Below are 27,735 nucleotides of genomic sequence, written 5' to 3' on the forward strand. Positions count from 1 at the left end.
GTGCTGGGGGGAGGGGGAGGGAGTTAGGCTGGGGGAGGGGAACTGGAAACCAGATGGCTTGGTCAAAGAAAAGAAACAGAAGAAGGAAAATGAACAAGTGTTTTTCAATAGGAAAAAGGAGGGAGAAAGTTGAAGGAAGAGAACACAGAAAGATAGCTAAAGTGAGAAATGATAGCAAATTTATCTAGCATTACTACTAATCTTTTTCTTGACAAGTGATATTATCAAAGGGAAACAATAAACTGGAAAAAAACATTTTGCAGCAAATTTCCCTGATAAAGGTCTCATTTCTCAAATATGTAGAGAACTATGTCAAATTTATAAGAATATAAGCCATTCCCCAATTGACAAATGGCCAAGGATAAGAACAAGCACTTTTCAGATGAAATCAAACTATGATGAAAAAATGTTCTAAATGTAGGTGAACCTGCAAAGAAAAGAGTCGTATCTTCACAAGGTAGTCTTGGCAAGGCATTAAATAGGAATACATTTGAAGACCTTGATGAACTAAGCCAGGGTACCTGTACATGCTGAAGACCGTATTGCCATTGTGCATCAGGTACACGTATACTTCCTCTACATCTTCATGCTTCATCATGCTGAACGTAAAGAAATAGACCCCTAGAAAAGATGTCACAAGAAGGGAGAGAGATGGCCAAAGAAAAGAAAAAAAGAAAAAGCATCAAGGATTTTAAAAAAATTACACAAAAGAAAAAAATGTTCAGAAGGGAACATAAAAAGGGAAATTTTACTACCTTGTTAAATTTAATATTGTATTGTTGTTCAGTCCTATCTGACTCTTCATGACCCTGTGGATTATATAGTTTATGGGGTTTTCTTGGCAAAGATACTGGAGGGGTTTGCCATTTCCTTCTTTCAATGAATTAAGGCAAGCAGAGGTTATGATTTACCCAAAGTCACACAGATAGTAGTAATCAGTGCCTAAGCTGAGGTCGCAGTTTAACTCAGGTCTTCCTGACTTCAAGCCCAGCATTCTACCCACTGGGCCATCTAGCTGCCTCACATTGGCATCTGCAGACAGATTCCTGCCCCTACATCTTCTGTGGAACCCATTCTGCCAATAGACTAAATCTTACTCATGGTAAGCGAAGGGAACTATCTTGAGCCTGGCAATAGAGATCTCCTGGCCTGACAAGCACTTAGAAATTGCTTAATAATGAGGGACTGGATGACTAAAAGCTCTGTAGATCTTAGACTAGAACCAAAAGTCCTGAAAAATCCTAGGATGCATGGGGTTTGGGGTCCTAAGGTCTGAATGACACTATCACCATGCTGAACCTCAGTTTCTTCATCTGGAAAATGAAGAATGGGAAATGAGAAGGTTCTACTTAGATGGGCTCTAAAATTCCTTCCAGCAAACACAATCTATAAATAATCCTGTAAGAAACGTTTTTGGTGTGTTTTCTTGTATATTGAAAAGATGTAGAAATCACACAGCAGCCAGGTTAAATGATCCAACAAAGGATCCTGTCTATCCAAATCCAGATCACTATCTTTTTAAAAAAAAAACTAAATATGTGCCAGAGGACTGTTTTTTCCTGGAAAATAGCCTAGGGCTTCCTTTAATTCCATGTCATTCATTTAAAGTCAACGGAAACTTTCTAAAGCTGGTTTCTAAAACCTAAACTGAGAAGAACATAAAAGCAGAGATCTGGGATTAAGGAGGAAATCTCCATAACATCCATGTATGTCAGTGCATGGGCTGGGCTGCAGTGACAAAAGGAGAGAAGTATTTTCAAGTCAGCCACAGTCAGAGGTTCGTTACTCAAGTTACATGAACAGACCAGAGTGTCTTGGGTGGCACACATTTGTGTGTCCAAGTAGGCATACACTGGAAAAGGCAGGAAGATTGCTCTGCAGGATTTTTCTTTTTAACTCTTACCTTCTATCTTAGTATCAATACAGTGTATTGGTTCCAAAGCAGAACGGTAAGAGCTAGACAATAGGGGTTAAGTGACTTGCCCAGGGCCACACAACTAGGAAGTGTCTGAGGCCAAATTTGAACCCTGGCCCACTTGATTCCAGGCCCGGTACTCTATCCACTGAACCACCTAGCTGCCCCATCTACTGGCTTTTTACAGAGTTTAATAGTCTAAGCCCAAAAGGGTCATGATGGCTACATGACTGCTGATGGCACTTAGTAAGTGCTTGTTTAGGGTTATTGAATCGAATCTCTCACAATCCTTGCAAACAGGGCAAGGAGGGAAGAATATAATTGGCATTGCTATACCTTTTTGTCCTCACAACAAACCTGGAAGATGGGTACTATTATTATGTCCAGTTTCTAGATCAGGAAATATAGTCAGGGATTCAGTGACTTGCCCAGGGTCTCTCAGATAGTATTAGTCATTTTTCACTCTAGACCAAGCACTCTATCCATTACACCAGCCAGCTAAATATTCTCTGGGATGGTGCTAGGAAGTACTTTCTAAATTCTCTGTCTTTGAAACAAAAGTTTCTACCTTACCGGTTTACACCTCTGCTGGCAATAACCCCATGAGATAAGTGATGCAAGTATTCTTATGCTATTTTATCTTGAGCAAACTTGGACCCAATGTCACACAGTAGGTAGCAGAGCCAAGAAAATTTCAGACACTTTTAGAGCTGGTAGGTATCCCAGGGATCATCTCATCTATTCCTTAAGTTTTGAAAATAAACAAACAGAAATCTAAAGCTATACAGTAATTTGACCAAGGTGGAGTAAGGATTCTAAGCTTAATTAAGTGGACAATAAAGAGCTGCTGAATGTTCTTGAATAGAGAAGCTATTCAGTGAAGTAGAGAAACTTCATTTTCAGGGAAGGAAAAAGAGAAACACTTTATTGTAGGGGTTGGAGATGGAGGTGGAGAGAAAACAAGAATGATCACTTACTTACCTTACGCTTTAATAGGTTTGGAGGAAATCGAAGACTACTTCCCATTTCTTTTGTGCTGGGGGGGGGCGGCTTATCTTTTTTATGAGAAATATCAGGTCTGGTTATCTGTGGAATGGGCCATCTCAGGAGGTAAGAGATTCCCCCTCATTAGAGGGCTTCAAGCAGAGGTTGGATAATGATTTATTTGTCAGAAATTGCTATGGACTAGACCATTGGTGTTAAACTCAAATAGAATTGTTATTGAAGAGTTCTTTCAATCACACTGATTCTTCATGACCCCATTTTGGGTTTTCATGGGAAAGATATTGGAGTTGCCATTTCCTTCTCCAGTTCATTTTACGGATGAGGAAACTGAGGCAAATATGATTATGTGACTTGCCCAGGATCACACACCCAGTAAGTATCTGAGAGTGGATTTGAACATAGGCAGTCCATTATTCTATCCAATATGCCACCTAACTGCCCACATAGAATAAGGGTCATTAAATCATATAAGAATCCTTGTAGTCATATATTGGCTTGAAAAACCACTTACTCCTTGATTTTCAAGAATTTATTTTGGGATTCCATTTGCAGGTTTTTTTTATTTGCTGATTTCATAATTTTTTAATTGAATGCCCTGTTTGTTTATCTGTTCTTTCTCTCTTTTATTGATTTAGGCACTTGGAGATATGAATTTCTCCCCAAGTGCTGCTTTGGCTATATTTCACAGAATTTGGTATATTGTCTTCTTGTTATGTATTGCTTATTTCTATTATTTGTTCTTTGAACCACCCATTCTTTGGGATTGAGTTATTTAGCTTCCAATTACATTTTAATCTATACTTCAAAGATCTTTTCTTAAATGCAATTCTTATTGCATTATGGTCAGAAAAAGATGCCTTTAATCTTTCTGCTTTTTTGCATTTACTTGTGAGTCTGTATGTTCAGTTATGATCAGTATTCTCAGTTAAAAAAAAGAAAGCCACATATTAACATTGCTCATATTGTATTGTATTTTAATTTATTTTATTAAGTGTTTCCTAATAATATTGTAATCTGGTTCTCACACTCAGGAATGGTAGGTGTTTGATACTTCTACTATAGAGAATATTCCTGTTGGGCCATGGGTTGACCTAGATGTCCCCTTAAGTCCTTTTCCCCTCAAATTTTGTGATTGATTTTGGGTCTTAACAGTCAGGTCCTAATAATTCCTCTATATTGAGGTCCATCAAAAAGTTGTTAATAAATGGCTTTTTGGGGGAGATAGAATTGATTGAGACAAAGAATTCCTTCCTATCTTACTGACCTTTAAAAAAACAAAGCAGAATTCACTCACCTGTCACTGGGGCCCCAAATCTCCCCGTCATGACATCAAAGAAGTTTCCAATGTTGGTTTCTACGCTGCTGAAGATTATTCCACTGTTTTGGTTGCTGAAGTGAGTGGCCATGGATGCCATGAAGGCAATCTGTGGAAACAGCCTTGGTTAAGGAATGGACAAAGGAAGGACATGAAAAGGATCCTGGGGGCTCAACCACATTTCAGTTCTTTCACTATTCAATTAGCAAAATCATAAACTCAGAGCAAGAGGAGCACTTAGAGGCCATGGAATCCAAATCCCGTAACTATACAGATGAGGAAACTGAGGCAAAGAGCAGTTAATTGACATGTCTAGGGACAGGCATATAGCCAATAAAGTGTCTGAGAAAGATTCTGACTCCACTTCCAGCATTATATTCAGGGGCCTATATTACCTCAAGTCCAACCCCCTCATCTTACAAATGAGGAGATTGGAGCCCAGAAAGCTTAAGCAACTTGTCTAAGGCCCCCCAAGTAGTCAGTGAGAGAGTGTGAATTTGAACCCAGGTCCAATGCCTCCAAATATAGCAAGAAAGTTCACTCATGTTTTTCTATCAACAAATATTTACTGTTTCCTATGTTTGATACCATCTAGATAGGTGCCAGACTTGACTCTGAAGGAAATAAAAGTTTAAAAATGGTCTCTTTCAAGAAGGTCATAGTTTTTTGAGAGCTGAAATGCCAACACTGATAACTATGCTGTGAAATAATGCATGATAAGTATATCTGAGAGGAGCAAAAATGTGAGATCTGAGAAGTTGCTACTAGGGCAGGGGAGGGAAAAAAGGGAAAGCTTCGTGGCAGGATATCACGATCTGAGCTGGGATTTAAAAGAACGGTACAAATTTAACCATCAAATAATAATTGCCACATAATGCTTTTACTGTTGTATTTGGAACTCCCCTCTGATTTACTGTCTCCTTTTATGCAAACTCCCTTCTCTGGATGCAGCCTGGCTCCTATGTCACATATCATATTAGAGAGCTGCCTGGACCTCACCTGTGACTGTACAGCCAGGAATGATCAGAGGCAGCACTTTTAAACCCACATCTTCCTGATTCTGATTCTGGGCTTTTATCCATGACTGGGATACTCTGATTTTCCATCGAATGATACAGCTTTTTCACAATGACTTTTCTTTAAAGAGTTCTGGAGAGAACTACTTTTGGCTATATCACAACACTATGAGGTGGGTACCATCCGTATTATTGTTCCTGCCTCACAGATGGGGAAACTGAGGTTCAGAGACAGCAAGAAAAATGTCAGGAATGGGAGAGTAGGTTACCAACCTGGATTTCTCGTGACTTCACATCTAGCGTACTTCCTACCATGTCATGCTGCCTCTCAAAGGGAAAGAAGTAGAGGGAAGATACTTCAGAAATAGGGAATAATAAATACCCAGGTAGGAGGAGACAAAGAGTGGGGCATATTTGTTAGGAGTAAGGGAAGTGAGGGCAGCAAAATAGTCCATTTTGACCAGAGCACTATATATGGCATTGTGAAAAGCCTTGAATGTGGGTAACAAAAGATTAAATTTCACTTGGTAGGCAAAAGAGGGCTATTGGAGATTTTTGAGCAGTGAAGTAACGCCATCAGATACATGCATAAAAATGAGTCTGGTGGTAAAATGAAGGATGGATTGTGCAGGGAGACAACACAAATGTCAAGATCAAAGTAGTATAGGGAGGGGTTATGAGGTCCTCCTCTAGAGGGGCAGCATTGGAAAGAGAGGATGGCATCTAAGGTATATTTAAGATCTTCTGAATGTAGTATTATAAAAAGAACATGGACTTTGGATGCAGAACCTGATTCCAACACTGACCAGTTACATGTTCATGGATATGTTACCCTTACTGAACCTCAATTTCCCCATCTGTGAGGCAGGAACAATAATATGGATGGTGCCTACCTACAGGAATAATAATAACATTGACCCTTTCCACTGCATGGAGTTGTTATAAAAATCAAATGTGATCATATGTGAAAAAGCATTTTGAAAATTGTAAAGTTTTATACAAATATATTAAGAATTGGAAATTTCTTAAGTCAGGGTGTGCGTTTCTTATTTGGTTTTGTTTCTCTAAAACCTAGTGGAGTGATTCCACCAATGTAGACATTTCATCACAGAATAACATGTGGACAACTTTTGTTTTATGTTATATCAGCATCAGAGATGTCATTTACATACCAACCTTTAGGGCTAGGATAGATTTTAATCAGGTATACATTATTTATGGAAACATGGAAGTTATAGGTAACTAGATCATAGGTAGATATAGGGAATAATTTTAATATACCAGTGATACTATCATGCATTGATATCTAAAACAATCTGAAGTGATTTACTTGCTGTTTTAGCAATGTGACTGTGTAAAACAATTTCTAAATTTTTCTTATTCTATATATTTTTCTTTTATTCTATATATACACTCTACAAATTCTACAAATTTCTTTTATTTCTATTTATTTCTTTTATTCTATATATTCTCTATATACTCTATGAATTCTAAGTAATTCCTTTTTTTTCATAGAATAAAATGACTTTGGAAAGGTATTCTGATGAATAGAATACACTGGCTAAGGCAAACTAGTTTAATGGGATAAACATTGAACTTGGAATGAAAAGGCCTTTGTTGAGAGGATGCCAATGTCAAGAAGTGTCTGAAGTTTGATTAATGGAAAAAAAGATAAAAAATATAGGCAAAACAGAAAAGTAGCTATTAATAGCATTTTTACCTGAGACCTTCTAAAAAGGCTTCTATAAATTGCTAAAGGCATCTTCTCTTGAATAGAGACTTTGGAAAGAATATACAAATAAGCAAAGGCAATTTAATTGATAAGCTATCTGGTTCATTGGGTAAAGAGGGCTGTCCTTAGAGTCAAGAAGACTTGGGATTGAGTCCTGCCTCTGACACCAATGTGGATGTGTGACTCTGGTTAAATCATTTAACTCTCAATGCTCTCAGGAAACTCTCAAAGACTAGAATTTGCCAATCTGCATTAGGAGAAGGAGCTTGCTCACAGGAAAGCTACTCACTCCTGAAATCACAAGTAAAGGGGAAAAAATTAATCAAGTTATTTAGCAAAGGAAGGAAGAGAGCAAGGAAGGAAGAAAAGAAGGAAGGAAGGAAGGAGGAGAAGGAAAGGAAGGAAGGTGTCGGGAGCCATCGAAGACCACACTGTTTGACAATGTCAAACATGAAAACTGGGGTCTTCAAAGCAGCCCCCAGAAAGGATGGAAACACCCACTGAAACCCCCCTGAGTAACTTTCCTAATTAATATCCTCTTATTATTGGAATTGCTATGATTATTATTCTTACTTAGCCCCAGGAAAAATAGATGAGAGCAACATACTTGCAGGGTTAATACAGATGACCCCCCAGAATATTACCAGGAGATTCCACCTACAAAATTAAACCTAAAGATTCTTATATACTCACTTAGATAGGACCCTCTTTTCTTTGCATAAAAACTTCTGGCAAATCTGTGTAATGTTGATTCTACCCTCTGACCCTGCACTTAGCAACAATGTTTTGTTGACTATCTCCTTAGGCTTCACATCTGTTGTTAGGTTCTATTTAAATATGTATGTAGAGAATGAATTGTGTGCCAAGTAGATGTGTGATCATGAGGGTATAAAATAAACCTAAGCCTCAGCCAAGGCATTACAGTTTATCCTGTGAAACCTGTGCTGTGGGTTGAATATGAAAGCTGTCTCACATTTATCATTATTGCCTAAGTCTCCACACTCAGTCAGGAGGAGCCATCGGCTTTGCAGTCTGCAGGTTGGCTTGCAAAAGGAAGGAAGGAGGGGGGGGGGGGGCGGGAGGAAGGAAGGAAGGAAGGATGAAAGAATGGAAGAAATGAAGGAGGTACAAAAAGATGGAAGGAAGGAAGGAAGGAAGGAAGGAAGGAAGGAAGGAAGGAAGGAAGGAAGGAAGGAAGGAAGGAAGGAAGGAAGGAAGGATGGAAAGGAAGGAGGAAGGGAGGGAGAAAGGGAGGGATGAAGAAAGGGAGGGATGAAGAAAGGATGGGAAGAAGGCATTAAGAAGATAAGTAGAGGATAGAGAGAAAGAGAAAGACAGAGAGTCTCCCTTAATGTAGCTCTAACCCTAATTAGTACAATGGAGTCTTTGAAAAGCCTAGATTCACATTAATCCTATCCTTGAGACTGTAGCTATGCAACAAATGAATGGCTCCTAATTATGCTCCCAGTTAGACAGTCTCTAACAAAAGACTGAAATTTGGGATCTCAGCTTTGTACTAGGAGAAGTTAAAATCTTTCTTATTTCCAGATCTGTCCCCTGAATACTCATGCCCCAAACCAATGAAAACAAGGAAATATATACACTCCTCGTTAAGTCTAGAAGCATAAGAAGAAAAGTTAGTTCCATAACACAATTTACAGGAGAATAAAGAAACATGCTTAGAAGCCAATATCAGTGGCAACCAATTGTAAAGAGAGAAATTACAAATAGTTGGCTTTGCAATCATGCTTTTAGCTGCCCCCTTCTCTTGACTACCTTTCCCCATAGCCTGGAAAGAGAAAACAGAATCGTAGACCATGTAGCTCTGCCACATCAGCTCCAGTTCTGCACAGCTGTGCCGGCTCCACTCTCACCCTCCCACCCCCAGCCAGGTTTCCATTGCTGCTTCTGCTTCACACTCCCTTCCCTCCCACCCACAAGGGCCCTCTTTCCTCTCTCTCTGACTCCCCCATCGCCAACAGATTTTTTGGCTACCAAGATGAGTCAAAAATTACAAAACCCAGAAGGTTTAGCAAGGTTCTAAATTACTTCCCACCATGCAATTTCCCACAGAAACCCAGAGCTTAAGGAGTCATCACACTGCTGATGCACAACCTTTGATCAAGTCAGCTTCTTTATTTGCTAACTCTCACTATTAATTCTCATCCAACTTTATAAGCTAGTTGATATCTATCTGTACCTTCTCTATCCTCTCTGTTAGCAGCTGTTTTTTTTTTAAAGATGTGATTGATTTTGCCTGTATCTCTATAAAATATTATCTTCTTGGGCTTGTCATCTAGCCTGTCAAGGAGTCTATAATTAATTGCAAACTCAATATGAGTCAATGTAGTGAACAAAAAAGCAACATAATCTTTGTTGACATCAAGAGAGGGAGGCATAATTCAAATCTTTTATCTTGGTAGTTATATTACATCAATTGCTCAATCAACAAGCATTTATTAAATGCACACTACGTACACACTAGATAGATTCTCAGAAAAGCCCTGCACTTTGGAGTGGAAAAGTACCATGTGCCCATCTTTCCAAGGTCAGGGGTTGATGGAGGGAGGGAACAGAGATGGGTCTCCCAGGTTCCTCCTCTAGCATTCTTCCCACTGCCCAGACCTTACCAAATCCTTAAAGATCACCTACCTGTAGCTCAGGAGGAATGCCAGGATAGCCCTTCTCTCCTTTAGGGCCATGCTGTCCTCGCTCTCCTCTGGGGCCCAGATCTCCTTTGTCTCCTTTCTCACCTTTTGCCCCATCATGACCAGTGGCTCCATTATTGCCATTGTTTCCATGATTTCCTTAAAATAACCAAACAGCATTTGTTTGAGAGCATTTGTACTTGCCAACTGGATACTCAATATCAGTCTCATAAGTCTTCCTTCCTTAAGGAAGCCAACAGACAAGATGAATTTTCTCCTACAAAATGTCAGAAATCGAAAATGCTTCAAACAACTCTTTCAAAACAGTTCCAATGACAAGCATGCTAACTGCTTAAAATGGATCTTTCTATTACAAATGTAGCACCCTTCTAGAGATAATTCTCCAAATCTGTATTGCCTAGATCTCACCCAAGAACAAAAATGCCCAGAAACCATCAAGGGCTAAGAACCTAATCCACTGTTGAGCTGGGGGAAAAATCCAAACACTACCCCAGTCCAAATGACTCAAGCTCTAGAACTCTTACTAGCCCTAAAAACAGTTTTATAAAAGTGCTTTAAATCTCTATTTCATTTCACCAATGGACGTACCCTCCAGTGACATCTTTATATGGATTGTACTTTCTATTCTAATCTTGTTTTAGACAAAAGAGCCCTGCTGTTGTTTAAATCAAGGGACCTAACCTGTCTTGAAATTCCAGAATTGACATTTACCACCTGTTGAACTCTGGACAAAACAATCCATCTATGAGCTTCAATTTCCTCCTCTGTAAAATGGTCATCAATCAATTAACATTTATTAAGTGCCTACTATGTGCCAGACATCATGCTAGGCATCAAGGTAGCATAACAATGCTTATAAACCTTTCCTCTTTGGATGATTGGTATGAGGAAAGCACTCTGGACCCCTTAACACCACATGGAAATATGAATAATTATTTGCAGGCTTCCAGGGCTTCTACTTGTTCTCAACTAATAAGGTACTCCAAATTCTCCTTAAGTACTTATCCCATTCTGCCTCAGTTTAGCTATTTGTGTGTTTGCCTTAGAACCTCTTCTAAGCTGTAAACTCTGCCTGCAGGAACTATGTTATTTTTAATCTCTGAACACCCTGTAAATATTTATATAATGAACCATAAACATACAATATAAAAGATGGAAAGTGCCCTTAGAGATCATTGTGGCACAGTAGAAAGAATATTGACTCTGGAGACAGACAAGCTGAGTCCAAATCCTGCCTATGACTATTACTATCTTCAGGACCCTGAGGCACTAATTTCTCATCTGTGAAATGAAGTTGAATGAGATGGGTTCTTAGTTCCTTTCTAAATCTATAATTGTAGCATCCAGTTCTGTCTCTCAGGTCTTCATATGGAGTATGGGCAGTCATAGAATATTAATGGATGGGTCCAGAACTAGAAACCATCCTACCACCATTGCTCCCCCGGCTGCCTTGAACATGAAAAAAAAATTGATAAATGGCCATTTAATTGAATGGAATGCATGCTGAATTTATTTTCTCATTTTTTGGAGTTATTCACACTTTAACTTTGTTTCCATCTTTTAAAGTAATATATGGTAGCAGTTTCCAAGTTCTTCCAGGAATGAATTAAGTCTGTGGCCAATATGGATGATGACCAAAAAGTTTCCAAAATGAAACTTTAAATAAAAGAGGAAACTGTCTCTTTAGGTGGAATGGAAAACCTGTGAGGAAAACAACTCTTTCCCATTAGACTTTGAGTCTCAAAGACTGACCTGATTGAAATTCCCAGGACTCCAACCCTTAGGAAATTATATACCTGGGGTACAGAGTGACAGTGTCAGGAAGGTGACAGGATAAGAGTGGGCACCACATGGGCAACTAGGGGGTGCCACTGTACATAGACTGCCGGACCTGGAGTCAGAAACACTCATCTTTGTGATTTCAAATCTGGTCTCAGACACTTAGACACTTACTAGCTGTGTGACCCTGGGCAAGTCACTTAACCCCATTTACTTCAGTTTCCACATCTGTCAAATGAGCTAGAAAAGAAAATGGCAAACTACTCTAGTAACTTTGCCAAGAAAATCCCAAATGAGGTCACAGAGAATTGGAGGGGATTGGAGGGGTTGAACAACAACAATGGCACCACAAGGAAAGGGAGGTGATTGGTGACGTCCCAGGCAGGAAAGGAGAGAACAGTTGTATGGGAGCTTATGTAAAGGGAAGCACCTTTTGCCCCATCATGACCAGTGGCTCCATTATTGCCATTGTTTCCATGATTTCCTTAAAATAACCAAACAGCATTTGTTTGAGAGCATTTGTACTTGCCAACTGGATACTCATTATCAGTCTCATAAGTCATAAAGGGAAGCTTGTCATCCAATATATTTTTTTTTTAGTTGGACCTGGGGATTTCACTGACATTAAGAATTCCTCATAAGGAAACTTCTCCCAAAGCAAACTGTTCTCCACTTGTATAGTTTTAGATAATTGCCCAGAGCACTAGGAGGTTACACAGCTTGCTCAGATTCACACAGCCTTCATGGGTTGGTAGAACTTGAGCCCAGGCTGGCTCTGTCACCACAGCCGCTGTCATCCAGTGTGTTTCAGGTATTTAGTTACATCCAACTCTTTGTGACTCAGTGGACCATAGAATGCCAATACCATCCGTGGGCTTTTCTTGGCAAAGATACTAGAGTTATTTGTCATTTCCTTTCTCCAGAGGATAAAGGCAAATAGATATTAAATGACTGGTCCAGGGTCATACAACATGTATCTGAGGGTAAATTTGAACTTTGGTTTTCCTGATTCTGGGCCCAGGGCTCATTACTATGCCACCTAGGTATCATCTAGTACATGCCACATTAAATCCAGGAATCCACATACATCCAGAGTTGGGTGTGGTTGGGGTTATATATTATTTCAGTGGTACATGTACTAGCTGGGGATCAGGAGCCAAAGCTTGACAGGTCTTAGAGAAGGAGGGAATAGATAAAGAGAAACACCACTTTCTCTCCCAGGCAGAGTTGTCCCAGAGAAGGTGAAATTGGATTAATGTCCACACCTGAAAGGTAAAGAGGAAATCCCCTTCAGTCTCTGGTTTCTGTTTTCTTTTCTGAATGGATATTATCTTGATCCCCTTAGTACATTTAAAGAATGAGATGTTTAGTTCTTCTGTAATTTGTAAGATCTATTTATTGCTTGGAGATTCATGATTGGTATTTCTATTTCAACCTAAAGTCCCTTCAGGGGTTTGAGGGCTCAGGTATGGGGACCTGGGTCCCTGAGGATGTTGTGGAGTTAGGCTGGTGTAATTTCCTAATATAGAGAGATACAGCTATTAAATATATCAATGGAAAATCTTCTGGGTGGATAGTCTTTTGTCTTCCCCAAAGGGAAAAAGTCTCTATCCATCACTTCTGAGGAAAGATAGCTAATTTGAGTTCTTCAGATCAATGAGGGATCACAGCAGGTTAAGCTCAGTGAAATGATCTTCTCCCTTTCAGTTCAGAAGGGAATAAGAACTCCTTTTCAACTTCCCGTCTGCTTTTCTTAGGTAGAAGTTCTAGTCCCATCACCCATTGTCAGTCAAAGTTCCATTTCCTTCCTGCATGATGTTTCCTTGTAAATCAAGTCCTTGCAGTGCATTTTGTATCACACTCATCCACACCAGAAAAGTGGTCCCTAAAAACCACCCCTTACCTGGTTCCAGATGCCTGATAGTCTGCCTCTTTGGCTGTAAAATCATTTTAGTTTAAGCTAAACTCCTGTTTTAACTCCTGTTAATTTTTAACTCCTGTTAAAATATAAATCAACTCTAGTCGAGGTTTAACTTTTAGCTATCATATGGGGGGGGGATTACAGATAACAAATAATTCACATCTATATGGTGTTTAATGGTTAAACTACATTAAAAACATTTTATCATTGATTTTCACAACACTAGAGGGTGGTAATGTAAATATTTTATCTCCCCATCACAAATGAAAGTATTCATGCTTCAAAGTGACTTGCTTAAAGTCACACATAGAAGTCTAGAAAGTCACACAGTTAGGAACATTACAGCCTCTCAATGAATAGAATGTTGGAATAGATAGCCATACCACTGCTGAGTTTGTACCCCAAAGAGATAACAAGGAAAAATATGTGTACAAAAATATTTATAGCCTTGCTCTTTGTGGTGGCAAAAAATTGGAAAATGAGGGGATGCCCTTCCATTGGGGAATGGCTGAACAAATTGTGGTATATGTTGGTGATGGAATACTATTGTGTTCAAAAGAATGATGAACTGGAGGAATTCCATGTGAACTGGAACGACCTCTAGGAACTGATACAGAGCAAAAGGAGCAGAGCCAGGAGAACATTGTACACAAAGGCTGATACACTGTGGTACAATTGAATGTAATGGACTTTTCTTCTAGTAGCAATGCAATGATCCAGGACAATTCTGAGGGACTTATCAGAAAGAACATTTCTGAGGGATCTATGAGAAAGAACACTATCCACATCCAGAGAAAGAACTGTGGGAGCAGAAACACAGAAGAAAAACAACTGCTTGCTCACATGGTTTGATGGGGATATGATTGGGGATATAGACTCCAAGTGCAAATATCAATAATATGGAAATAGGTCTTGATCAATGACACATGGAAAACCCAGTGGAACTACTTGTTGGATGGGGGAGGTGATGAGGAGAGGGAAAGAACATGAATCACATAACCATGGAAAAATATTCTAAATTAATTAATTAAATAAATATTTTCAATAAAAAAAAGAATGTCGGAATAGAGAGAGGCCTTTTAGAGCATAACTATGTGTCAAAGTGGAAAGAGTATTATACCTGAAGTCAGAAAGATGAGTTCTAATCCTGTCTCATACATTTATTCAGTGTGTAACTCTAGACAAGTTACTATACCTTTACTAGACTCAATTTTCTCATCTATAAAATGGAAATCATAATAGCCCCTACTCCATACAATTGTTGTAAGGATATAATGAGAGAACATATGTTAACAGTACTTTTTAAAATGCTCACTGTTCTTTCTTCTTAGCTATTAAAAAATGCTTAGACAGAGTAACCCAAATTACTTCTTGTCTAGAACCACCCTTGAAAAAAATGTGCAAGTACCCTCCTTCCATTTCAGTATTCTCTCCAGCATCTTGCTCACTACTCCCTCATCTTTCTTTTTTCTCCCCAAGGTTGGTTTTCAGTATTTTTTCTCTCTCTACTATAGTTGCTGTATTTGTTATAGTAGACTGGTTGCTAAATCTGGCATCAGAAAATCTGGCTTCAAATCCTATCTCTGAAGCAAATCCCTTCTTTCTGTATCTCAGTTTTTTTCTGAATAATAATAATCGGCAATCATATAGTGATTAAAAATTAAAAAAAACCCTACCTTCCATTCTAGAATCTATATTGTATGTTGGTTCCAAGGCAGAAGAGTAGTAAGGGTAAGATGGTGGGGATTAAGTAACTTAATCAGGGTCACACACTTAGAAAGTGTCTGAGGCTAGGCTTGAACTCAGAACCTCAGAACCTTCAGGCCTGACTCTTAAGTCACCCACCTGCCCCTATTTATATAGTGTTTTAAAGTTTGCAAAGTTTTGAACATATATTTCCTCACTCAATCCTCACACCAACCTAAGAGGTAAGTGTATTATTATTTCCATATTACAGATGAGCCAACTAAGGATGAAAGAAGTTAAATAACTTGCCGAGAATCATACAGAATTGATCTCAGGTCTTCCTGACTCTCAGTCCAGTGCTCTTATCCACTGTCCCCCACCCCTTCATTAATAATGGAGTTGGACTTGGTGATTTCCAAGGTTCTTTTCAGCTCAAAAATCTTGCCATCCTAATGCTTCCACATAACGAATTAATTGATGACAGTATTTGACCTTTCAGGGATTGTGCCTTTTAATAACAGCCCTTTGAAAAGAAAGAAGCCTCCCAAGTCCCATCCCTGGGGTCTTTTTGAGGATAGAATTTCAACCTCCTTCTCTTTTGGTGGGAGAAGTGCTTGAAAACGGGATGGTCTGCCAATGGGAAACACACTGTCGTACAATATCCACAGAGCTCATGCCATAGCCTGACGTCTCCAGAGACCCTCTGGGAGGGGAAGGGAATGCCTCCCCTTAAGTGCTAACACTCCACTCTGCATCTGCTGCCCTGCCTGATTTCAACTCTGTGAAACAAGATGTTCCCATGCTGGGCACCCTGATATCTTGACCTGCCTCACCTCTCCCTTTCCTGCCTCTTTTTGCCTGTTGTCCCTCTCATTAGACTGTAAACTTCTCAAAGGCAGGAAGGACTTTTTATTCACCGTATCTCCTTAGAGTAGCCCTGGGCACAAAGTAGGTGCTTTATAAATAAGGATTAGATTGGATTAGATAGTATGGACACACTTAGACTCTTCCATTCTGAACATAGTTTGGCAAGTAAGGCACTCCCCAAACCAAACGATGCTTCTTATAGACATTGATGCACTAAGTGGTGACTCCTGCATGCTTGGGAGCAGCAGGTTCATTTTAAAACCAAGATGTAGACTGAGAGTGTTGGAGGAAGAAAGACCTAAGAGATTATCGAATCCAGCCTTCTTTTCATGAGGAAACTGAGATCCAGTGGGATGGACGTGACTTGTCCAGGGTCATGCAAATAGTAAGTACAAATTGGTAAGAAGCAAAGAGGCAATCTGTTAGAGACTCTGGGCATGGAATTTACTAGTAGACAGTGTACAGAGGCAACTAGAGGTGACACAGTGGATAACATCCTCAACCCAGAGTCAGAAAAACCTGAGCTCAAATCTCCTTCCTGAGAATTTCTAGCTCTATGACCCTGGTCAAGTCATTTAACCTCTGCCTGCCTCAGTTTCCTCATCTGTAAGATGTGGCCACCAGTAGTGACCACTTACCAAGGTTGTTATGAGGATAAAATGAAATTATATTTTAAAAGTACTTTGCACACTTTCAATATTTTTATAAATGCTGGTGATAAGGTGAGAAGTCCTAGAGAATGATTTTGTTAGACTGATCTTTTTTTCTGGTTTTTCATTTTTGTCAAAAGATACAGCTGTCCAGACTAAGTATGATGGAGGGACACAGAGAGCAAAATGTTATGTAAGAATGAAACATAAATAAGATGATTTTTAAAAAATTAGTTTTATTACTTCAGCACCTGCTACATAGAAGGAACTATGCTAAGAATTATAGAAGATACAATGAGCATAAGATTTGGTCTCTTGATTTTCAGAGCTTATTTTCTAAGTGAAAAAATAAGCCATGCACACAACTAGCCACAAAGAATAATTGTAGGTAGTGTGAGAGTAGATCCAACAGAACAGTGTCTGCTGCAGAGTATGTTCTCCACTTTAAAACTTATTTTCTGCTGCCTGACCCATTATCTGCTGGACTTATACATAGGTTGTTATTGTTGTTGTTTTGTTATTGTTGTCATTTGTTTCAGTCGTGTCTGACTCTTCATGATGCCATTTGGGGTTTTCTTGGCAAAGATCCTGGAGTGGTTTGCCATTTTCTTCTCTAGCTCATTTTGCAGATGAAGAAACTGAGGCAAACAGTGTTGACTTGCCCAGAATCATACAATTAGTATGTGTCTGAATTCAGATTTGGTCTCTTCATAACCTCATTTGGGAATTTCTTGGCAAAGATGCTAGAGTGACTTGCCATTTCCTTTTCTAGCTCATTTTACAAATGAGGAAATTAAGGCAAACAGAGTTAAGTGATTTAGCCAGGGTCACAAAACCAGGAAGTGTTTGAGGCCAGAGTTGGGAAGCTTTTTAAGCCTGCCACTCTAAGTGCTGCCTAGCTGCCCACATATATATATATATATATATTACATACTATATATATATAAACATATATATATTATTAGTATATAAACATAAAATTATATACTATTAGTATATAAATATAAATAAATGTAAAAAACAAATAAAATATACCATTAGTATATAAATTATATATGTACTATTAAACATGTTAGATCAAAAGGTAGGGAGCATCTCAACCTCTAGTTCTGTCAGGAATGAGATCGATATAATGCAGTGCTTTCTACTTTTCATCCTTACCTGGGATTCCAGGAGGTCCAGGGGGTCCAGGAGGGCCTTGGTAGCCACGGTACCCAAAATCTCCATGGCAGCACTTGCTGCAGTCAGGTGGAAGTGATCCAGCTTGAGATGTCTTTAAAAAGATACAAAACAGAAGATTCAATGGAGGTTTCCCATTCATTCTTGGTTTCTATGGGGTTTTGGCATCTAAATAGTTTGGGGTCTAATTCCAAGCTAATAAAACAAATATGGCAGAGGGAAGAGGCAGTCATTCCAGTGACTGTGTAACCCCAGGAAGAGAAAAGAGAACAAGACAACCAACAGGTAGCAGAAAGAAAACTGGATTTTGAGTTAGAGGAGCTACAAGTGAATCCCAATTCAGTTGTTTACTAATTTTATGGTCTTTTGCAAGTCACATTCCCTGTCTGGGTCACTCTCTTTATCTATTAAAATGCAGAGGTTGCACTAGATGACCTTTTAAGTTTTCTTCTAACTCTAAATCCTGTGACCTTATAAAGGAGTCCATTGGAAAGTTTCTCCTTTTGCCACTGATATCAGCAATCCTCCTGGATTGTGAACGTCTGTTGGGATCCCCAAGAGCATTGGATTTGGAGCCAGAGGACCTAGGTTCAGATCTCAGCCCTGTTCCTGGCTCCAGGTGTGACCTTGGGTAGGTGACTTAATCTCTCTGGCTAAACATCATGTTCTTCATGTCTAAAATGAGAAGGAGTACAACAGTGGAGAGGGCACATGAACTTGCTATACTTTCCAGACCTAAACCAGAATCCTGAGATCTTTTTCTTCCCCAAATGCCAACAGTCCCTGAAGCCAACCAGCCTAGAAGCATGACCCTCCCAGATGGAAGAGGCATTAATATTAATGGATGCTTATAGAGCCCCACTAAGCTCCAGAAATAGGTCCTTGGGTATTTCTCAACTATTTGCAATCATCTGCCCAATAATAATAAAAATCTCTATTTTTTCAATTATATCCAAATATTTTTATTGACAAAGTTAAAAAAAAAAACAAGTTCATAGACCCCAGGTCAAGAACCCTTGACTTAGGAGAAGCTCAGAATTTAAGCTCCTTGAGGGCAAGGACTGTTTTTGCTATTTCCTTCTTGTATTCTCAATGCTTAGTCCAGTGCTTGGCACAACTAAAGAGTCCTAGATATTTTCTTCCATAGTAGTAAGCACTTAATAAATGCCTACTTAGTGAATTATTGATGAAGGCATAGATGGAACACTTATAAAAATCTGTTAAGTGAAATGAAGCTTGGAAGGAGAGCTAGTGCATTAGATGATAAAGACCAGAGCCAAAAAATCTTGGTGGATTAGAATAATCATTCGCATTTAGTGGTTTGTAAACCCCCAAGGGGAAAAATCCCTCTTTTAAAAAACCCATCCTATACTAAATGAATTCTATTTATTTCCCTGAGGAAAGAAGTTCACTATATTCTCCAAAGCAGCTTCAAATTCAAAAGGAGACCACTGAGGTCTTCTAATTTTCACTTGGTGATTTCTCTTTTAAATGTCCAAGTCCTATCCTGGTTCTGCCATTAAAAACAGGACATTCTCGTTAAAAGAGTATCTTCCCCTCCCTGAGGTTCAGTTTTCTCAGGGAGTAATAAATGAACTAGATGAGACAGATGATCTCTATGATCTGATCAACTAGTGATCATTTCTGTCTCTTTATCTTGATTGTAAATTAATAGAGTGAGGGATAGCTGGGTGGCTCAGCAGATGGACAGCCACCTAGAAACAGGAAGTCTCAGATACTTCCTAGATGTGTGTTCCTGGGTAAGTCACTTAACCCCAATGTCCTAGCCCTTGCCATTCTGCCTTGGAACCAATACTTAGTATCAATTCTAAAACAAAAGGCAAGTGTTTTAAAAAAATGAATAGAATGATTCCAAAAAGGAATTTGAGTGGCTGGAGAATTAGTGCTACTTGCCAATTCATTAGGATCAAACCCAAGTTGACGAAACTCTCATCAACTGTGTAATGTGAAAAATTGTCTGACGAAAAACTTCCTATGTATATTTTAATAATACATTAATATACATTAATAATACATTTAATAATACATTGATTTCTCTAAAACAATGTTTATTGTTAAGGGGCTTCTGGTCAAGAAGAAACAGAAAGAAAGAGACTGAACTCCAAATTTCTCTCAGCTGTTTCTTTATCATAATGATATCCTAATGATTCTGGAGAGAGGCATTCTGAGCTGAAAATCAGTGATGTCCTCTCTAATTTCCTCAGGCCTTTATTCAGAAATAGAGACAGACTTCTCCTATCTCCTTCATCTTTTCCCCCTTGTTGCTTTAAAGATTGCTATTAAGTTGCCCCAAGAGAGAGAAGAACATTATTTCCAGGTCCTGAAGCAGCCCTCCAGTGAGCCAGAGAAAATTTCTCCTAATCCAGCCAGCACCAACCCTGTGTGAAAGTGGCCACCTGCCAGGCCCCAGTTGTCAAATTGGTGAGGAAAAAAATCAGCCATATTTGATTGGTTAAGGAGCACTAGGGAGATCTGGGGCAGCCTGGAAAGCTAAAGATGTCAACTGAGTCATCCCACTAATCCGAAAAGTAATTATCCAGATTTCCCTGGTGGGCTTTTGCCAGCTTTCTTAGCCACTAGGAATTCAGGTTGGTAGCAAAAGCAGATGGTTAAGGGAAACAGCCAGGAGGTGCTGGGACTGGAAGAGTGGCAACAGCAGCTCCAAGAGGACGTTCTTTTTACATGTTTACAAGGTTTTACCTGGGTCTCAGTTAAAGCATCTTGAAATGCCCCCAGACTTAGGGAAGAAAGTTTTTTTCTCTGAAAGCAGGAAAGATGAGGATAGCATTATATTGAGAAAACAGTGGCTGAAGCAGGAAAACACAGTTCTTTTTTGAGGCACAACTTTGCAGAAATGGCTCAAGGAGGACACTAAGGCAGCAGGGTGCAGCCAGACGAAGGATTGGATTCGGCATGAGAGGAACTGGCTTTAAATTTTGCCTCTGACACTTAATATTTGTATGACTAAATCCCTTAAGGTCTCTGGGCTTCCGTCTCTTCATCTGTAAAATGAGGGAGTTGGACTCAATTACCTCTAAAGTCCCTTCAGTCTTAAACCTATGATCTTGTGACATCTTCATGCAAAAGCTTTCTCACTTCCACTCTTTCCTTTCAAGGCTCTGGACAATTGTAAAAGCTCTTAAGTGACTTTTGGAAGAGCCTTGCAGCTAAATAGAACTCAGGAGATCTCCTAGACCATCTATGGACTTCCCAGCAGGCTTCCTCTTAACTGCTTGAGGCAAGGAAATATATGCCATATGCCCAGGATTATAAATCAATCCTTTAAGATATATGTGCACATATAAACATATGTGTATATATATTTATATTTCTTATATAATTTATGATGATGAAACTAAATATAGACTAATGTACATATATACATATATTACATATTTATATTATATATAAAACAACTTTATTCCTAGGTCCCTAGTGAGGAAGTATCTATAGATAATATAATGTATACTTATATTATATAGTATATACATATGTTTATATAAAAACTCTATTCCTAGGACCCTAGTGAAGGAGTATCTATATATAATACAATATATAATATGTATATTTATTATATATCATATACATATATTTAAATAAAAACTCTATTCCTAGGACCCTAGTGAGGGAGTATCTATACATAATATAATATATATTATACACAATATACATAAAATTACATATTATATATAGTTATATGAAACAATTTTATTCTTAGAACTCTAGTGAAAGAGTACCTATATATAATAAAAATATATTTATGTATAAAACAACAATTCTATTCCTAGGACCCTAGTGAGGGAATGCCTCTATGTATAATATGTGATGTGTATATTTATATGATATACATTATATATTATACATATTATATTTATTTATTCATATAAAACAACAACTCTATTTCTAGGGCCCTAGTGAGGGAGGAAGGAAAGTAGAATTAGTGACAAGAAGAGCTCCCAATGAATGAGATTGTTCACTGAGTCTGGAATCCTGTTCTGCTGTTTGGTAGAGAAACCATACTACTCATCTGGGCTTGACTTGGACCCTGGACATGGCCAAGTACTACTCTTATCTTATTTGGGTGCTTGGCTATTTTTCTGGGTCATTCAGGGAAAGAAAGGATTTCCCTGCTTACTTGCTACCCATTGAGTAACCACCTACATGACAAAATTTGAAGGAATCTGAGGTGATCTTCTGGTACAGCCCTTTCATTTTGTTATTCATCCATTACAATCATGCCCAACTCTTTACGGCCCCATTTGGGATTTTCTTGGCATAGGCACTTGCCATTTCCTCCTTTTTATAGATGAGGAAAAAACTGAGGCTAAGTGATTTGTCCAAGGTCACACAGTTAGTAAGTATCTGAGACCAGATTTGAACTCATAAAATAAGTTCCAGGCTCCAAGTCTGGTGCTCTATCCACTGCCCTTTCATTGTAGAAGGGAAGAAAATGAAACCCAAGTTTAATAATTTGGCTAAGGAGTGGCATTCAATTCCTGATTCTCCAACACTGGAAAGATAATTGGTTTGAGTGTCAGAGGATCTAGGTTCAAATCCCACCTCTGGTAAATACAACACATGTGACTTTGGACAAGTCATTTAACCCATCAGAACCTTGATTTTCTTATCCAAATAATGAAGGGGTTGACTGAGAAGGTCCTCTAAGATTTCCTTTCAGCTCTAAAATGTATAGCCACATGAATTCAAACCCAGGGCTTATCTGGGCACTGCCAAGAGTCTAGAGAGCTGAAATCTCCTCTCTCAAGTCAACATATGCTAGTTGCATTTTTAATTACTATCAGCTGTGGAAAGAGCTACATGAACCGATGCTGAGCAAAATAAGCAGAACTGGGAGAACATTGTACATAGTAACAGCAATATTGGACGATGATCAACTGTGAAAGACTTTAGCTACTCTCAGCAATACAATAATGATCCAGGACAATTCTGAGGGGCTTATTGACAAAATACTATCCACCTCCAGAGAAAGAACTGCTGGAGTCAAAATGCAGATCAAAGCATGGGATTTTTCACTTTAATTTATTTGGGTTTTTATTTGGGGGGTTTAGTTTTATATGCATATTCTCTTACAACGATGACCAATAAAATAGTATCTTTTGCATGATAATACATGTATAACCCAGATAAAATTGTTTACCATCTCTGGGAAGGGAAAGGGAAGTCAGGAAGGGAGATAATTTGAATCATATAATTTCAGGAAAAGGTATGTTGAAAATTGTTATTACATATAATTGAGGAAATAAAACATCTTTGATGAAAAACATAAGATATGAGTGAATTACTAGCTAATTCATTTCTCCCTTTCTCTATGGCTTTGCCCTTGAGATGACAGGGTCCTCTTGAGTTTCCAGAGTGGAATGAGGCAGATGTGGGTCAACAAGGTTAATGACTACATGACAAACCACAACAAACTAGGCTGCTAAAATCTCAAATCCATTTCTGCTTCATTGTGCTATATAATCCTGGAGCTCCAGAGCATACACAGCTAATTCCATACCTGGAGATGGGTTAGTGAGCTACAGTTCTCATTATGCCTGGATTTAAAGAGGACAACTAGCTGTGACCCTGGAATCCCACATTGTGATGAGGATCGAATGAGTTATTTGCAAGATGCTTAGTACAATGTCTAGCACATAATAAATAGGCATTTGACAATGTGTGTTTTCTTCCAATCTGCTGCTATTTAGTGAAAGAAAAAGGACCTTTCTCTACTAAAAGACGGTGAACTGTTTTGTTTAAAATAGCTCATAAATTGGAATAATTTGACCTTCAGCTTCCTCATTATAGCTGACTATATGTAATCAATCAATCCAAAAACATTAAAATGCCTACTCTGTGTTAGGTACTATGCTAAGCTCTGGGGATACAAAAAGAGGTATTGCTAAGGGGCCCTAAAAGATGTCTACCTCCCCCTCTAGCCACCTCCCATCCCCATAAGCAGCTTAGAAGACATTTTAAGAAGAAGGAAAACATTTAATTTTTCACTTGCTTACTGGGTATTGAATGTGGGGTTTTGAAATAAAAGATTATTACAAAAATGAATAATATGGAAATAGGTTTTGAGTGATAATACATGTATAACCCGGTGGAATGGCTTGTCAGCTCTAGGAAGGGGGAGAGAAAAGGGAGGGAAAGAACAAGAATCATGGAAAAATACTCAAGTAAAAAAAAAAGAAAAAAGAAAAAGAAAACATTTTAAAAAATAAAATCCTTAACTGTTTCTACAGAAATAATATGGATTTTAAAAAAAGATGTTAAAGTTATTAAAATGAAGTTATTAACCTTATTAAGCTTCAAAGGGACTCAGTGATTTCAGAGTCAGGCCTAGAAATGGGAGGTCCTGGATTCAAATCTGCCCTCAGACACTTCCTAGCTATGTGACTAGTGGCAAGTCACTTTTATTCCAGTTGTCTACTCCTTACTGCTCTTCTGCCTTGGAACTTACACTTGTATCGATTCTAAAACAAATGGTTAAGGGTTTAAAAAAATGAATATAGCGCATGCCTCAATTAATTCAAAAGTTGGATTCCAAATGACCAAGGCTTTATTGTCAATGTCCCATTCATTAGAGTTCTATCCCCATAAAGGAAACATTTTCTTGACCCAAAAGTATTAGTGAAGTTTTCTGAGGGGCAAGAACTCTAAAGAAGGGAAGTCCTCCTTAATGACCAGATTGGCAAATGCCAACTCAAGTCCCTAAGGCTGCACTTGAGAACTAGCCCTCACTTTTTTACTTGGTACTTCTCGAGCAAAATAAGCACTGGGGTTCAATGGTCTGCATATCCATCATATTACCTAGAGAAGTAGTTGCCAAAAGATGCATGGCACTATATGCAATCATTTTTTTAAATGACTGGGAGTGGAGTGGAAACTTTCTTAGAATTGTCTTGAGTGTTTCCTCTGATTGAAGATGTTGAAAGTTCCCTCTTTCTGCCCAAACATCCAGTTCAGATACAGGACTGGAGAGAGAGGTGAATAGAAAGACAGACACAGAGACCGAGAGACTGAGATGGAGTAAGAAAGAGAGACAGAGAGAAGGAGATGAGAGATGAGAAAGAGACAGTCAGAGAGATAGAAAGAGAGGACGGAGATGAGAAAGAAGAGACAAAAAGACAGAAACAAAGAGAAGGGGAGAAAGCCAGACAGACTGAGGAAGGAGATGAGAGACAGAGAAAGAGAAGAGAGGTGAGAGAGAGAGAGAGAGAGAGAGAGAGAGAGAGAGAGAGAGAGAGAGAGAGATGAGAGACAGAGAGAGACAGAGACAGAGACAGAGAGAGAGACAGAGAGAGACAGACAGAGACAGACAGAGACAGAGACAGAGAGAGAGGTGGGGGGAGAGAGGGAGATGAGAGATGAGAAAAAGACAGAGAGATAGAAAGAGAGGACGGAGATGAGAAAGAAGAGACAAAAAGACAGAAACAAAGAGAAGGGGAGAAAACCAGACAGACTGAGGAAGGAGATGAGAGACAGAGAAAGAGAAGAGAGGTGAGAGAGAGAGAGAGAGGGAGATGAGAGACAGAGAGAGACAGAGACAGAGACAGACAGAGAGAGAGAAAGAGAGAGGGAGAGAGAGAGAGGGAGATGAGAGATGAGAAAGAGACAGAGAGACAGAAAGAGAGGACGGAGATGAGAAAGAAGAGACAAAAAGACAGAAACAAGGAGAAGGGGAAAAAGACAGACAGAGGAAGGAGATGAGAGACAGATGGAGAGGAGGAGAGAGAGAGAGAGAGAGAGAGAGAGAGAGAGAGAGAGAGAGAGAGAGAGAGAGAGAGAGAGAGAGACAGTCAAAGGAGAGGGGGGAGGGAGAAAGAGAAAGTCAAAGACTCAAATGACTGCATAGCAAGGAGCTGTCTGCCTTCTACAAAAGGAGGCTATTCTGTATCAAATCCTTCCCATCCCAGTGAATTGACCATTTGTCTTTTTTAAAAGTCAAACCACATCATTACCATCCTGTTGGGACCCACCTCCCCACCTAGCCACCTCCCATCCCCATAAGCAGCTTAAGAAACATTAAAATAAAATAAAATAACTAGCAGCCTCTGCTGAAATAATACAGATTTTGAAAAAAGATGTTAAAGTTATCAGCATAAATAAAGTTATTAACCTCATTAAGCTTCAAAGTTAGGCTTAGAAGAGGAATTCAGAGTACCTGGACCCTGTATGAGGTGATCTGGGCCAGATCATTTAAGTCAGGGTGCGACAGAACATCTGGCCTCAGGGACTCTGGGCCTGGAGACGTGTTATTATCCACAGTCCCCTCTATAGGATGGCTCCGCTCTCTCACTTTTTCCCTCCTGCCAGTCTGGTGGTGGCTTTGCACTATTCTTGCCACCGCTTTATTAGCTCTTCCGCTCACCTCCATGTATTCTTCTTGACCCAGGCAAAAAGGGAGGAGAAACAAAGCCAGCAGGTGCCAATGGAGGAGCTCTTTCCCTGCCATAGTTCTCAAAAAGAGCCTCCAAGCACCCTGGAGAAGACGACCTCTCTGGAGGCTTCAGTTTGCGTGGTCCCTGCAGGCGATCACTAGGGCTGGAGAGCCAGGCTACAGCCAGCCCTGTGGTTTTATACTTTGGCGTGTCATAAATAAAGCTGCTCGGATGCCAGAGTGACAGCATCCTTCCTCCAAAATCGGTCATGCCTCCTGACACAGAACGGCCCCCATTCATTACTTTCCCACATAGGCTGGCAGAAGGGATTTGTACATACAGCTCCTGTTCCCAAGTATGCATTTCCATTTAAGTGTGAAAAGATACCCGTACACATTAACACACTCACTCACTCACACACACACACACACACACACACACACACACACACACACACACACCAATTCAGGAATTGGAGAATTCATGTCTAATGGACTGACTGCTTTCCTTGATTAGACATGGAGAGGCTGGGAATTTACTAACGGTCTGAAACATCTTTTGGAAAAAGCCACCCAGTTGCTTGCCAGGAAAGTCAGACACAACTGTGTCAATTCCATCAGAAGGAAAGGGATTGCATCAAGAACAGTCCAGGGAAGCTTCAGCCCAGGCAAGATCCTGACTCTACTTGAACTGAAGTCCCACACCATCCTTTGGGGAGAACTTTATTTCTCTTTTCTAACCACCAGCAAGAGCCGGCAGGGACATAAACACTAACCACTAAGCTGACTTCGGCTTCAGGCTGCGCCTCTGGGTTCCATGTTGGTTTTTCTACAACAGACACAGTGACCACTTTTCCCCTTTTCCCCACAGAGTGCCAGATTTCTAGGCTGACCCCAAACTTATCATTCCTAACTGCCAAGTGAAGACACAGTGTCTTATGCTTTCTAAAAGAAACTGCTTTCTTAACCTGTTAGGGAAAGAAATGAAAGAGAGCTCTCCTTGCTCTGCAGCTGCCCTTGATGTGCGTACATTCCCTGAGCTGGTCAATAACCAGAATCTGGTCAGTGTTTATGCCAATAAATACCAGTATGTGCCAGCCCCTGTGCTAAGCACTAGGATGCAAAGGCAAAAAACAACCCCTGCCTTCAAGGGACTCACATTTTACTGGTGGGGGATGGCATGTAAATAATTAGCACGCACCAGACACACACAAACTAGATGGAAGGCAATCTGAGAGGGGAAGCTATTAGCATCTGGAAGGCCTGGAAGACGCCTTCTGGAGGAGGTAGGACTTGAATCTTGAACACAGCCAGGGAAGCTAAGAAGCAGATGTGAGGATCCAAAGCATTTTGGCTAAGGGAGACCACAGTGCAAAGGAGATAGCAGATGGATTGCTGTTTCCAACAGAACTAAAAATAGGCCAGTATTGCCAGATTATAGATTTCACTGAGGGCAGTGAAGTGAATATAAGAAGACTGGAAAGGTAGAAAGAAGTCAGTTTATGAAGACATCTAAATGCCACAACAAAAGAGTCCATGTTTTTATGATGGAAGTATTCGTAAGCCCATTCACAGAGCAGGAGGGGGTCATAAT

At 39.5% G+C, this 27,735-nt stretch overlaps 1 protein-coding gene across 2 annotated transcripts in view; it reads right to left on the minus strand.

The window, feature by feature from the left end:
* C1QTNF3 (C1q and TNF related 3) overlaps positions 1 to 26,313 on the minus strand; it is a 31,716-nt gene extending 5,403 nt beyond the window's left edge. Inside the window, exons 1-5 of one of the 2 annotated variants that reach the window (XM_007487492.2) lie at positions 26,133 to 26,313; positions 17,717 to 17,828; positions 9,636 to 9,790; positions 4,215 to 4,344; positions 522 to 621 (exon numbers count right to left, since the gene is read on the minus strand). In XM_007487492.2, the coding sequence (XP_007487554.1) occupies positions 522 to 621; positions 4,215 to 4,344; positions 9,636 to 9,790; positions 17,717 to 17,828; positions 26,133 to 26,216 (581 nt within the window). In that variant the 5' untranslated portion in view covers positions 26,217 to 26,313. Of the gene's footprint in view, positions 1 to 521; positions 622 to 4,214; positions 4,345 to 9,635; positions 9,791 to 17,716; positions 17,829 to 25,925 lie in introns of both variants that reach the window. The other variant, XM_001373248.3, reaches the window with a different exon arrangement.
* Positions 26,314 to 27,735: the final 1,422 nt, after the last annotated feature.

The sequence above is a fragment of the Monodelphis domestica genome, chromosome 3, assembly GCF_027887165.1.
Source record: "Monodelphis domestica isolate mMonDom1 chromosome 3, mMonDom1.pri, whole genome shotgun sequence".
Classification (NCBI taxonomy): Eukaryota; Metazoa; Chordata; class Mammalia; order Didelphimorphia; family Didelphidae; genus Monodelphis; species Monodelphis domestica.